Source organism: Phoxinus phoxinus (genome assembly GCF_949152265.1).
Source record: "Phoxinus phoxinus genome assembly, chromosome: 13".
Lineage (NCBI taxonomy): Eukaryota > Metazoa > Chordata > Actinopteri > Cypriniformes > Leuciscidae > Phoxinus > Phoxinus phoxinus.
The window spans coordinates 30002089-30016226 of record NC_136888.1 but is presented as its reverse complement, the minus strand read 5'-3'; the positions used below and the strand labels follow the sequence as shown (position 1 = coordinate 30016226).

The following is a 14138-nucleotide window of genomic DNA, read 5'->3' as shown; positions in this document are numbered from 1 at the left end:
ATGACAAACTCGGTGAGCAGAATAATGACAATAGCATTTCGGTTTTACTCAATCATTGAAGCATTTTTCTCCACTTTCATTTTGTGGTGTCCATTTATATGAGTTACTCATTCATTAACCATTTCAGTCATATCCAACTCTTGGTGATATATGGGCCATCTTTTGCAATAGGCAAGAGACTGTCCATGAATTTGTTTTGCCAATGATTTTCCTGGGGTAGTTCGCCAGGTCTTTCCCCAACCCTTCACATTACATGGCCTGGGACGCACACACACACACCCACATTACATGGCTTGGGACACACACACCCACATTACATGGCTTGGGACACACACACACACGCGCGTGCACACAAAACCAACGCAGACAAAGGAAGAACATGCAAACTCCACACAGAAAGGTCTCCTGCTACACACTGAGCCACTGTGCCGCCCTTTATGAGTCCCTTTATGAGATCTCTACAGTTCTCTTAAAGATTAAGTCCTCATCATTGTTTCCATGAGACAGGAACTGTCCCCATAAGCGGGAATGCTGTCTCGGGCCCTGTGATCAGAGAGGTCCACTAAGGGCCCGGGGAGAGGGGACCTGCCCATGTTAATAGTGTCCTGAGCCCCTTGAATTTTAGCAGCTTCACTCTTTCAGGTTGCTTTACGTGAATAGTCCCTGTTATTAGTGTACTGTGAGACACCTACGATGAAAAGTGTCTGCTAGAGGGCAAGTAATTACAGACATGCAAAGTAAACAGAGTGACATAGGTCTTTTGTTGTCTTTCAGGCAACGATCCAACACGTTTTTGCATGGATGTTCTAGCTGTCTGTCAGGGGTCTTTTGTTGAATTTGAATTCAAGGGTTTGTGGTACCCGTGAAGTCATGAAATTGGGCCCCACTGGTGTAAAACTGGCTCCACCAGATGTCATAACTTGCTGTAAGTGTCATGGGTAAGAGCTTGTTCAAAGTTGTTTTATAGTAATTATAGCATGTCACACTGCAGGGCATTGTTGTCATTGCTGTTAACTGTCTATATGTTTTAGTGTAACAGATTGTATGCAAACAAACAACATTTGTGACCTTGGATCACAAAACCAGCCATAAATCGCACGGGTATATTTGTGTCAACAATACACAGTCAACAATACATTGTATGGGTCAAAATTATAGATTTTTCTTTTATGCCAAAAATCATTAGGATCATGTTCAATGAAGATATTTTGTAAATTTCCTACCGTAAATATATAAAACATTTATTTTTGTGAGTGAATGCTGCACAATCGTGAACCTAAATGGATAACTTTAAAATGTTTCAATGTTTAATTTTTTTGGACTCTCCTAACAGACCATACATCAATGGAAAGCTTATTTGTTTAGCTTTCATGTGATGCATATGTCATATTTGACAGAAGTAAAAATGCAAAAATTATAAGTCATTATAAATCTGATTTTTCATATTTGTAATTAAATCAAAGGTTATTGGAGTAAGTTTTACAAGATAATATTATTTCAGTTTTTCTACTTGTTACTTGCCATTTCTTTGTTATTGTTTGTTAAATTAGTTTCTGAGTGAAAATTGTGTCTTCTACGCAGATTTTTCAATGTCATGCCATTTTAAACCTGTATGACTTTCTTTTATCTGCAGAACTAAGATATTTTGAGAAATTTCTCACTGTTTTTTATCCACACAATGGGAAGGCAGTCCTTGTAGGCACCATTGGCCTTTTTGGGTGTAGACAAGTGCACATTATCTGAATAGCAAACAACTTGTGCAATATACACTTTAAAGGTATAGTTCACTTCAAAATGAAAATTCTGTCATCATTTACTCACCCTCAAGGTGTTTCAAATCTATGTATTTCTTTCTTCTGCTGAACACAAAGGAAGATATTTTGAAGAATGTTTGTAACCAACCAGACAGTTGATGGACCCCATTGACTTCTATAGTAGGAAAAAAATAATATTATGGAAGTCAATGGGGTCCATCAACTGTCTGGTTACCAACATTATTCAAAACATCTTCTGTATTCAGTAGAATAAAGAAACGCATACAGGTTTGAAACAACTTGAGGGTGAGTAAATGATGACAGAATTTTCATTTTTGAAGTGAACTAATCCTTTAAGATTATAAAGATGAAGAAATAACAAAATATAAGTATACCTCAAGACTCAACCTAATCAAAATACATGTTAGAACATGATCTTGGAGTTAGAAATAAAAGGACCCTAAACGGAATAAAGCCATGCAGAGAACCAAGTGTAAATATTTTCTTGTGTGCTGAAGACCCTTTAAATTGTGCAATACAACCCATGGCTTACTTCCCAGAACACAATCTGCGGGCCCATTTTAAACTACAAAGATCTCAAGCACAAGATTTGCATAAAAGGAAACCTTAGTGATGTTTTCACCAGTCCGACAAATCATCACCTTTAGGCAATCTCCTAGATAAGTCCTTAGGATTTAGAAACCCAGTTATTAGTTTCTGCTTGTCGTGAGACAAATAATCTAGTTCCAGCATGTCTTCTGAAACTTTTGTAATGGTATGCCCATAACCTGCGCTTTAATTACAGCGTACAGTAAAGCTCTGTAGGTGACAGCTCTACAGAGCCTTTAAGTTAAAGATTTAGCAGACTTAGCAAAGTTAGGTTCTGTCGGCATGAAGTTTGTGTATAGTTTAACTGCAAAAGACAAGGCCTAACAAAGCTTGTTTTTAAAAATATTGTTTGTGATCCTATTGTGTCACAGCCAGATCACCCGTCATCAGCATGCCGGTTTATTTAAAAATGAACACAATCAACCTTTATACATTCACCAGCCACTTTATTAGGTACACCTGTTCAACTCATTAACGCAAATGTCTGGTCAGCAAATCACATGGCAGCAACTCAATGCATTTGGTACATGGTCAAGACGATCCGCTGAAGTTTAAACTGAGCATCAGAACGGGGAAGAAAGGGGATATAAGTGAGTTTGAATGTGGCGGCGTTGTTGGTGCCAGGCAGGCTGGTCTGAGTATTTCAGAAACTGATGATCTACTGGGATTTTCACACGTAACCATCTCTAGGGTTTACAGAGAATGATCAGAAAAAGAGGAAATGTTTAATGAGCGGCAGTGCTGTGGGTGAAAATGTCTTGTTGATATCAGAGGTCAGAGGAGAATGGCCAGACTGGTTCAGTTGAAATAACTAAAATAAGCACTCGCTACAACCCAGGTCTGCATCTCCCAACACACAACACATCAAACCTTGAAGCAGAAGAGCATCTCTGAACACACAACACATCCAGCCTTGAAGCAGAGGGACTGCAGCAGCAGAAGACACACCGGTGACACTCCTGTCAGATAAGAACAGGAAACTGAGGCTACAATTCACACGAGCTCACCAAGATTGAGCAATAGAAGATTGGAAAAACGTTGCCTGATCTGATGAATCTTGATTTCTGCTGTGACGTTCAGATGGTTGGGTCAGTTGGCGTAAACAACATGAAAGCATGGATGCATCCTGCCTTGTATCAACGGTTCAGGCTGCTGCTGCTGTAATGTTGTGTTGAATATTTTCTTGGCACTCTATGGGCAACTTAGTACCACCACAGCCTACCAGAGTATTGTTGCTGACCTTGTCCATCCCTTAATGACCAGTGTTCCCATCTTCTGATGGCTACTTCCAGCAGGATAACACACATGTCCCAAAGCTCAAATCATCTCAAACTGGTTTCTTGAACATGTCAATGAGTTCACTAAACTCAAACTGTCTCCAGTCGCCTGATCTCAATCCAATAGAGCATCTTTGGGATGTGGAGGAACAGGAGATTCGCATCATGGATGTGCAGCCACAAATCTGCAGCAACTGTGTGATGCTCTCATGTCAATATGGACCAAAATCTCTGAGGGATGTGTCCAGCACCTTGTTGAATCTGTGCCAAGAAGAATTAAGGCAGTTCTGAAGGCAAAAGTGATCTAACCTGGTACTAACAAGGTGAACCTAATAAAGTGGTAATAAGAGTGTTTGTTTTTAAGTATTTGCCTATTTTATTTTAACCAATTTGGCCAAACTTATATAAAAACAACGAAAATACTTGGCAATAAAATTAATAAACATTTTATTTTACTGATTAAATATCAAATTCACTGATTACAGTTGATAATCACAGGTTAGCTCAGGGTTTAAAACATTTTGATGCCAAGGACCCAAATATGGTAATCCCCTTGCAACATCCCATCACTGTTGAATTCTTATAATCACATGATGTCTTACACACGCAAAGACCATTAGATGCTGCACAATACCTTACAAATGCTGCAAAAATATCTCAGTAAATTTGTGCATTTTTATCCACCTTATTTTTGATGTAAGTGCAGGTGCGATCATTTGAGAGGCTCTGTGTAAAAACTGCTAGTGATATTGCAAACTGGTATTTCTTATCATATTATTTGTATGTATTGTTGTAGTTATAAACACTGGTTTATAGCACAAATAGTTTGACCATTCACTTTTTTACCTGTAGGAGCTAATAAATCAGAAGTCTTGCACGTTCACAAAAAAATTGTACTAACTCGCGTTGCAAAATAAGGTGAGTAGATGCGTATACCATATCTATTCAAATATGTAAGCTGCATAGTTCTGTCCAGGTGTGTGGAAGGAAGGGGAGGTTATTATGATCTTGAATGATGGATTGGCCTTTGCTTTGGCTAGATGTTGTCAGTTAAATTATGGCAGATCATATACATTATGCTCTGCTTGGAGTTTTTGAAATACTTCACAGTGATGACTCAGTTGCCGGGGTAAAAGTTTATGAGAAATTATTTTTCCTTGACCTGTTTTTATTCAATGCTGCAGCTATTTTGAAAATGTTTTTTACTTGGCACTTTATTGTTGATTTGATCTATAAAAAAACACACAAAAACAAAACATGTTTTATTAAAAGTGTTTTATTAATTGTTTTGTGAAATAACAGTTAGCAAAAGTAACATTTTCAAAGTGTGCATACTTTTATGCATATATAATGACTAACTTGCATAATTTTTAAAGTTTAATTCATTAAAAGTCACATTCCAATTTTTTTTAATTTTATTAATTTCCATTTTTAAGACATCTTGTTTTACCTGTTCAGCAATAGTGGTCCTCCTATAAGTCTGGGATTATTATTCAGATGTAACTAGTGCTTGTTCAAACCCCAAGGGTGTAGCGACTAATACTTAATTTACACTCTCACAGACTTGGTTTGGATCTGCATTAAACTGAGTTTGACTGTAAACAAGCCAAAACACTTTATTTGAATGAACCATTTTAACTTATACCCCCAAAAAACTGATCATGCATGGTACATACCGGTAAGTTTGCCTTCTGTGTCTGTCTATTAAAGGCAAAGCAATGCCACTTTGGGTTTTACATTTGAAAAATGTATGCATTTTGGACTTTCTTGGGTATGTCATAAAATTATCACATTTTACAATGCAATGTATTTTAGCTTCAAAGAGTTATGTTTAAGAAAGACTTTCCAAAGCATTCATGTGTTTTTATTTAGAATTTCTCCTTATAATTGTAGTTTCGATCTAAACTAAAGATCATCGCCCCGAACTAATTACTTAACCACATTCCAAAAATAAGATCAACATTTGAAGAATGCTCCTATATTGCATGCTAAACAAAATCAACTGTTGGCGCAAGACTGTTGTGGTTTTTTCTTTGGTCTCCTACATCACACATCTTACTGACCTCAGAGCTGCTATTTCATTGATACATTGTTTGAACAGGATATCTTTGAATTCTCATTACTGCACTACATTACTACCATCTAATTACTACAACACGCACATGGCTTATTTAAACAGTTTTCTCTTTTTTGCCAGAGGGCTATTTTTAGTCTTTTTGTTGCCGTCTGGATTCTTTTTAGAAACCGTCGCCTTAGGTTTGCTTGTCACAGGTTTCTTCACCTCTTTTTCAGTCTTTTTAGCCTTCTGTAGCCAGACATCAGGCTTAGATTTGCTCTTCACAGGTTTCTTCACCTCCTTTCCAGTCTTTTTAGCCTTCTGTAGCCAGACATTCGGCTTTGTCACCTCTTTTGGTTTCGTTGGTTTGAGCGGTTTGGTCTTCCTTCTTTCCGGGGCTCCTTTTATGGACAGCTTGGGATTGTGAGAGGGCTTTCCTGTGACTTTTTTGTTTTGTAACATTGTCTTCTTATGAGGATGAGGAGCTTTCTTTAGCGTTTTTGTGCTTACATTGATTTGCTTCTCCTTTGGTTTAGTTGTCGTCTTGGGCTTGTCTTGGCGCAATTTTGCCGTAGTGGTTTGGCCCGGCTTTTCTTTCTTCGGTGCAGATGTGGAGGGCTTGGCCATTGTGGGCTGGCGCGTGCCTGGTGGTTTAGTGGGGAGTATGATCTTTTCCAGTGGAGATCTTGTAGGTGTTTCACTTATGCCAAGCACAGTCACTAAAAAAATACAGTATATTTTTATACATGAGTCTTTAAGCACTTCTGTTACATAACACTTGCAATCTTAACCAGGAATGTTTGAAGTTGAATTAATACATTTATAATATAGAGTGCTGCTTGAAAGTTTGAGAATCCCTTGCAGAATTTGTACAAAACAATTATCTTAATGCATCCTGTTTCCTTCTGGAGCATCAGTGAATGTTTGAACCTTTTTTTTAATACTTGTGAGTCCCTAAGTTGTCCTCAGTGTGAAAAGATGGATCTCAAAATCATACAGTCACTGCTGGAAAGGGTTAAAATATAAGATGCTGGAAAACTAAAGAATTTGTGGGACCTGGAGGCTTTTTCTGGAGAACATTAGGCAGCTTAACTGCACATCACAAAACAAAACAAAACAGCCGTGGATCATCCAAGTAACACGGTATTAAGAATCAAGGGTTCATAAACTTTTCAGTGGGGTCATTTTATAAAATCAGCTATTTTTCGCCTTGTGGGCTATATTGTGAAAATCTTTTATGTAAGATATCTTATTCAGGACAGTACTAAATCAAAAGTAACATGCATTTTGTATGATCCCTCTTATTTTGTTAAAAATTTTCACAGATTCTGCAAGGGGTTCACAAACTTTCAAGCAGCACTATATAGCCTACAATAAAGATAGATAGATTCTTACATTCTCTTGGTGTAAATGGCACTTTCTTCCCTCTGACCTTTACTGGAAGTGGCTTGTTTTTGCATTTTCCTGGAGGTGCTCTCCTGTAGATCCAAGACAGACAAAATTAACTCACATTAAGCTTAAAAAAATGTAGGTCTCCTTTAGTGCCGTGAGGTAAACATTTTTTTTTTAGATTGCATCATAATTTTTAACACAAATTGATACACAAGGTTGTGTGTGTGAGACGACAATGACCTCCAACTGCTCCTATTAGTAATGTATCAGTTTTTTTCCTCTTGGCAATTTAAAGTGGGATAAAGAATATGGAACATCTGGGATTAATGTATGGTATTGCTATTAGTGAGATTGATTTCAGATGTGCCGATTAATCTCCTGTAGTCTTGCAGGTTCCAGCAGAATTATTTTCTTGATTTTTCCATCAGTTAATTATTTAAACATCAAACAGCTTATGTTTGGTTGTTTATAGTCATTTCACTCTTTAAATATAAATTTGTCAGTTATTTATCCTTGATTATCCTACTAGAATCCTACTAGATTCATTTCATCTAGAGACAAAAATTATAATAAATTACAAATTTCATACATCAGACCCCCTATCTTACAGAATAGCATGAGCAAATCATTGAGTTATGATCCGTGAGAGATAGATGATAGCAGATTTCCAGAAGTTTGGATGGAAACCATTTGGTGAAAGCATGCGCCACAGATTCCAAGATTCCAAAGGAATATAGACCACATGATGCGTGACATTTTAGAATCCTGACACGTCCTGTCCCTCTGTCTCCCAGCATGATGTCTTAACTGAGAGTTATCCGTTATATTTTAAGAACTCTTATAATGGGGAAATTACCCAATCTGTCTGTGTCTATATGATTGGTTATATAGAGGCCATTGCTTAAAGATTTATTTTGACAGTTCATTTCTTCACTTTCTGTACTGCCTGCATATTATAGATTAATGGATGGATGGATGGATAAATGAATAGATACAGTAGATATTGCCTTTATTTGCATGAGAATCAGTGCAAGTTGACAATATGTATCAAAATATACATACCTGGATGGATCCACGAATTTGTAAAGTGTGCCAAAAGGAGACATTGCACTTGGGTAGGAGGTTGCTAGAAAATAAAGCTCTCCTTCAGAAAAAGCAAAAACAAACATGATTTTCAGACATATTATTGCTTTAATATTCATATTACACCTTTACAGAACTGTGCACAAACTTACCTGCTTCATCCTCAGCGAATGAGATGATGAACTTGTGGTGATGATTTATAAGCCCAGGAAAAGAGCAGGTTGAAGCGTCTCCCATGCACACATTCTTTTCCTTCCAACTCCCAGTTTTCTTCTCCTCCTCGAGAGCCATTAGTCGTCTGGATAAGAACAAAAGGCTTGAATTGTCATCTCTCTCAGACTTATGTTAAGGGAAAAAAAGTAGTGACGAATTACCTAAAAAGACTCTTATGTACTGTAACTTTATAGTTATTTTCTAGAAAATCGAATTGAAAGTGGATTTTCAACATTTTTTTAAGTTGTTGCAATACTGAGTTGTTGGTCCTTACCCACTCATAAAGTCTCCAAAAATATAAAGACCGTTGAGGTTGGGTGATTCGCATCCTCTATACACATAACCTCCAGTTACGGATTTCCCAACATGGTGTCCATAGGCAAATATTGGAAGAATGTCATCTATTAAACAAACAAACAAAAAACACATAGGTGAATTATAGCAGGTTTTATCATTAAAACAATGTGTAAAGAAATGAGAATTTGTTTGAAATTATTTAATTTGACACCTTGTCATATTTTTACTTTACTCGAGTTAATATGTTTCATTCTAGAATATTCTGTGATAATTTCCTCACCTTTTGTGTTGCTTTGATACTGAATTGTATTTCTTAAAACACATAGGCCGGGTTTCACAGACAAGGCTTGGATTAAGCCTTAGTTTAATTAGGACATAAGCTTTTATAATCGCGCCTTAGAAAAAAGCATTACTGGTGTGCATCTTAAAACAAAACAATGGCAGTGAAATGTTTTAAGATATGCCATTGCAAGCTGCTTTCAGTTACACAGCTCAAACATGCATTTAAGTCTGGGACTAGGATGTCTGACCTGCTTTTTACTAGAAATGATGGTGATTTGTACTGCTAAGCCCTAAAAAAAAACCCACATCATAAATGTGGTCCATGCAACTTGTGGGTTATATTCCAAGTCTTCCTGTAGCTTTACATTAACGTTGTCTGAGGAGCACAAAAATATAAGCAATTATTCAATGAAAATTCTCTCCACCGCTGCAGTGCTGCTTTTAGGCTCATTGCACTATTAGACCTGATTTTCACCAAACATTTGATTTTTGTTTTTGTGCAATGTGCAATGTGACCAATTGCAATACAGTAAGATAGCAAATGAGATTTGAAAGCCATTCATATTATTAGTAAATAACACATTTTTCTCACACAAGTCTTTTATAGGACTTCAGAAGACAACATTCAAGATTGAGGGACTAGTTTGAGAATCTGTCATTGTAAATCCCATATTAATTGACCACTATTCTGAATATTGGGAGATTTTGATACTTCATTTTTTTTGACCTTATGGGAATTTGGCCGTATAAATCATCATCCTTGAACGGAAAACAGGCTCAGACATTCTGCTTAATATCTTAAGAATTCCATGGAACTGAAAATAGTATTAGTGTTGGAATGACATGTGGGTAAGTAAATCTTAATTTTTTGAGTTAACTATTTCTTTCAAATGTTTTGAAAACTTCACCAATTCCAGAAATCAGGATCACAAATGTATGGACTGGCCTGATGAAGTTCTTCAGTGACCAGTTTCATTGAGCAGTAAAACATCTGGGAATGCTCTGTTTGATTTGTCATTTTCTCTGACCTAAATGTGTGTGTGTTTATTCTACGGTCCAGCTCACCTAGAGAAGAGTTCTGGCACAGTTTCATATCAAAGCATTCAAAGCCTTCTTTGGCCCTCCATCCATAGTTTCCTCCCTTCACAATGATGTCAACCTCCTCGTACCGATTCTGACCCACATCGCCACAGAAGATTCTCCCTCTGCCGTAACGGGTGAGCGGATCGCCTCGATCCACCGAGCAGCGCCACATATTCCTCACACCATAGGCATAGACCTCTGGCTTTGCATCAGGCTCTCCGAGAAAGGGATTGTCTGGAGGAATCTTATAGGGCTTTCCATCTAAACTGCTACCATCCACATCAATCCGAAGCGCTTTTCCTAACAATGCTGATCTGAAACATATTTGAATAGCAAAGCTTTTATGATAACGTGTCCAAGAGGGAGGTCCTGGAAAGAGTTTTTTCAAAGCACTAAGCATGAATTCATAATATTAACTCTTATTATTATTAGATGTTTCAAAACTGTCCTCACCTGTTTTGAGAATTTCCAAACTTCCCAAAAGGGTCTCCTGCTTTTCCACCGTCTCCTGTGAATATGTATAGATACCCGTCTAGACCAAACAGAAGCTGTCCACCATTATGGTTTGCTGCAGGCTCCTCAATCTCAAGAAGAACTCTGTAAATACAGATTTAAAGCAGATTAAAATATAAGGAAGATAAATATAAAGTAGCCTACTATTTCAAATGTACTGTCAGCTTAAAGGGATAGTTCACACAAAAACGAAATTTGTCATTACTTACTCACCCTTATGTCATTCCAAACCTGTACTCTGGTATTTTTTTTCTTTGGAACAGAAAGAAAATATCATTCAATTTTTTTTTCTTACAGTTCTTTACAACGACAGTTATAGTGACTGTCTGTTTTCAAAATCAACAATGACGTCAGTTTTGACTTCAATGACATTTGGTCATGAGGCACGAGAGAACCAATGAGGTTTGATGTCATTAACATGCAGTTTAACGGGGTGCATCAATTTATGATAGTTTGAAATCTAAAGTGCTTTTTGAAAACTTGACTATAGGAATATTGTATGCACAGCACGGATTTTAAACAACTTGGGTTAAAAAAAAAAAGATTGCATTTTTTTGAGAGAACCATTCCATATTGCATGTATTTTGATAGCATATGCAAGACACATGGATCAAACCTATTAACCTCTCTGAGTGGGGGTCTGCCATGTTCATGTCATGAGCTGAGACCTTCATTTCGCTGATGCGAACTTTCTCCAGTTTGCCGTTGATCAGAATGGAGTAGTAGATGAAGAAGCGGCCATTGTTTCTGTACTTGGGATGGAAGGCGAGACCCAGGAAACCTCTTTCATCTCCCAGCCACGGTGTGGTCAACACCTCCCCGCTGATGTCCAGGAAGGGCTGCTCCAAGCGGCTGCCATCTCTCAGATACACCCATACAAAGCCTATCTGCTCTGCCACGAACATGCGGTGGGTGTCATCTCCGCTGTGGAGCATCAGCACAGGGTTCCTCAGTCCATTGGCCACTTCTGTCAGGCACAGCTGCAGGCAGCCTCTGGGGTCCTCCACCACTTTGCCCAGATTGCTATACAGGTTATTGTTCCTCAGGACGTTGGGGTAGCAGTAGTCCTGGTCAGGGAGGTTAATGAGGTTACAGAAATGCGAGCGGTCTTTCTCAGACGTCTCCTGCAGGGTCCGGCTGTTGGTTAGGTACTTTACCACAGAATGGCACTTGCTGTGGAAGTCTGAGCAGTAAGTGAAGCACAGTCCTGGCAGGTGGCGCACTGGAGTGTATGGGTCTTCAGCATCAAACAAGTGTGCTGCGTAAGGAGAACACTCCTGCAAAAGAGCAATTCAAGTAAGAAAAGACAACTAGACTTTTGACCTTTTCTGAAGCTTATACTGGCCCACTCAAAAGAGCCCACCCTTTAAGTCTTTGTAACGGGTGCCCAATCCAAGAGTTCAGTTCCAACCAGTGTTGTAAGACCAGATTTGAGTCCATCTTGAGCCTGCTGAAAAAATCCAGCATTGTTAGTCACCAGCATAGGGTATGTTTTGCATGCTGGGACCAGCATGGGATGCTGGTTGGTGGTTTGTTGGCCCCCAGCATGGGAAGCAAGAGTGCAGGTGGACCTGGAACTCATGCCCTGTTTACACCTGGTACTAAGATATTTTGCTCGAGCGGATCACAAGTAGACAAGGGAGAAACATTCCTGTCTCTTTTGTCCACTTTTGGACCACATCTGTTCTCTACTCCTGAACATCGGTTCAGGTGTATTTAATTAGGTTTGGAGCAGGAAGGTAGATCTCCTGGAACAGGGTTGGCACTCCTACCCTGTAATATGACTTGGGTCCCACCTTAAGTGTACTGTAAGTTAATTAAATTCTTTGATCCTCCCCCAGTGAAAATTACAAGTAAAATTACATCGCTTTTGAAAGGTAACTGTACACATTTTAAAAAAGCCTGATTGACCAATGATAGCCTCGCATTTTTATATATTTATTATTTCCATGGGATGCTCATACTTGCCACCGCTGCCACAATATGGCTGATATGACTAATGTGTTGGTTTTATTTAATTTTCATTTAAACATTCCCAAAAACTTCTGAAATCTTATATTATGATTCTCAAATATGTGTAAGAAAATGTATTTTGTTGTTTAAACGCCTTTATGATTATATGTTAGAAGATATATAAAGGTTAGTTGATCTGCAATTCAGAACACTAAAAAAAGTTGCTGCCTTAAATAAGTACAATCAAATTGGATGGTTTGGATCAAAATTGCTTAACTTTGCCTTTGCTTTCACAACACGTGGTGGCTAAATTGATCCACTTCTCTCAAAAGACATGAAAGTGTTCTTTTCCCAGTTCACCAACCATCTGGATTAGGCTATTATTGCCGCTTCTATAGACAGTGTGTCTGCAAACTTAAAAAAAAAAAATAGATGCGTTAATGTCACTTTTGTTTTTGCTAGTAGGCTACTATGCATTTAAATATCAGAAGCATAAAATAAACATGTGAGCGCGTCCGTCTCTGGTCCAAGCCAGCCAAAGCGCAAAAGCAGATTTTAATTTAGCAGATGATGACGTGCCGCACTGAACGTTCCAATCACACATGTGATGGAATCTGCGTTCTAAATCTATTTGGCTCAAAAATCTGAGGGGGCAAGTATGCTACAACAAACAAAATATAATATTTAGATTTGGGGGTTTGTTTAAAAGCGGTCATATCTAATGATAGCCTTGTAAAATTACGCTTGTCTTACCAAGCACTAATAAAACAATTTACTGTACATTTCTGCATCTGTATTTATAACTGTATGCAGCATCCGCACATAACAGGTGCAACTTCTTTATATTTTCTCACACACATTTCACAAACCACGTTAATACATCAGTACATAGTTCAAACGTCATCATAATTGTTCACAAAGAATCAGACATACCTGACACATAATATCTTTTACCAAATCCCCGCACACTGCATATTCTTCTTCACCAATCAGGTCCATTATGTCCCAGTATCTCGATGCAATATTGTTGTCCGTTTTTTGGTCACAGCAACCAAATTTCTCATAGTGCCTGCAAAACTCAAGGTGGTAAGGGGGTTTGAAAGGTGGCTGGTAGTCCAAACACTGAGGATGTGCCAAAGTATGTCTCAAATAAGAGAAGTAAATTATTATAATGAGGCGTGTGAAGAGTCCTTGGAGCCATGCAGTCCTCTTGGTCAGGAAACTCGCCTGAGGGCAATTTACACGATGATGATGATTTCGTGAATCCGACGCTCTCGGCATTTTTCCCGTGTGCTTAGGAGTGAATGTGTGTGTGTTTGCTCTTGAGCGCGCGGGTGTGTGTGTACGGTATTTCTGCTGTAGCTATATGTTGTGTGTGCGTGCATGCGCGCGCTGCACTCTTCGTTAACTGTGCGCCTTTGATTACAGGATATCGTATTCTTACCCTATGCTAAATTGGTGATATTTGTAATTGGCCTATAAAATGACCATTATTATAGGCTATATATATATATTACATACATATATAGGCTACATATAGGCCTATATAAATATTTGGTTAGGGTTATTTTTAAATTCGATAGGCTACATTTCTGATATATAAAACTCGCTTCTAATTTTTTTTAA

At 38.1% G+C, this 14138-nt stretch overlaps 1 protein-coding gene across 1 annotated transcript; it reads right to left on the bottom strand.

Annotated features, from left to right (window-relative positions):
* Positions 1 to 5292: 5292 nt before the first annotated feature.
* hhipl2 (HHIP-like 2) lies at positions 5293 to 13827 on the bottom strand. Its single transcript, XM_079632277.1, has 9 exons — positions 13446 to 13827; positions 11184 to 11836; positions 10500 to 10643; positions 10029 to 10360; positions 8659 to 8785; positions 8324 to 8469; positions 8151 to 8232; positions 7092 to 7174; positions 5293 to 6415 (listed from the first exon to the last, which is right to left on the bottom strand). The coding sequence occupies exons 1-9, from the start codon at positions 13791 to 13793 to the stop codon at positions 5808 to 5810; spliced, it is 2523 nt and encodes an 840-aa protein (XP_079488403.1). The 5' UTR covers positions 13794 to 13827; the 3' UTR covers positions 5293 to 5807.
* Between the last annotated feature and the right edge of the window lie 311 nt (positions 13828 to 14138).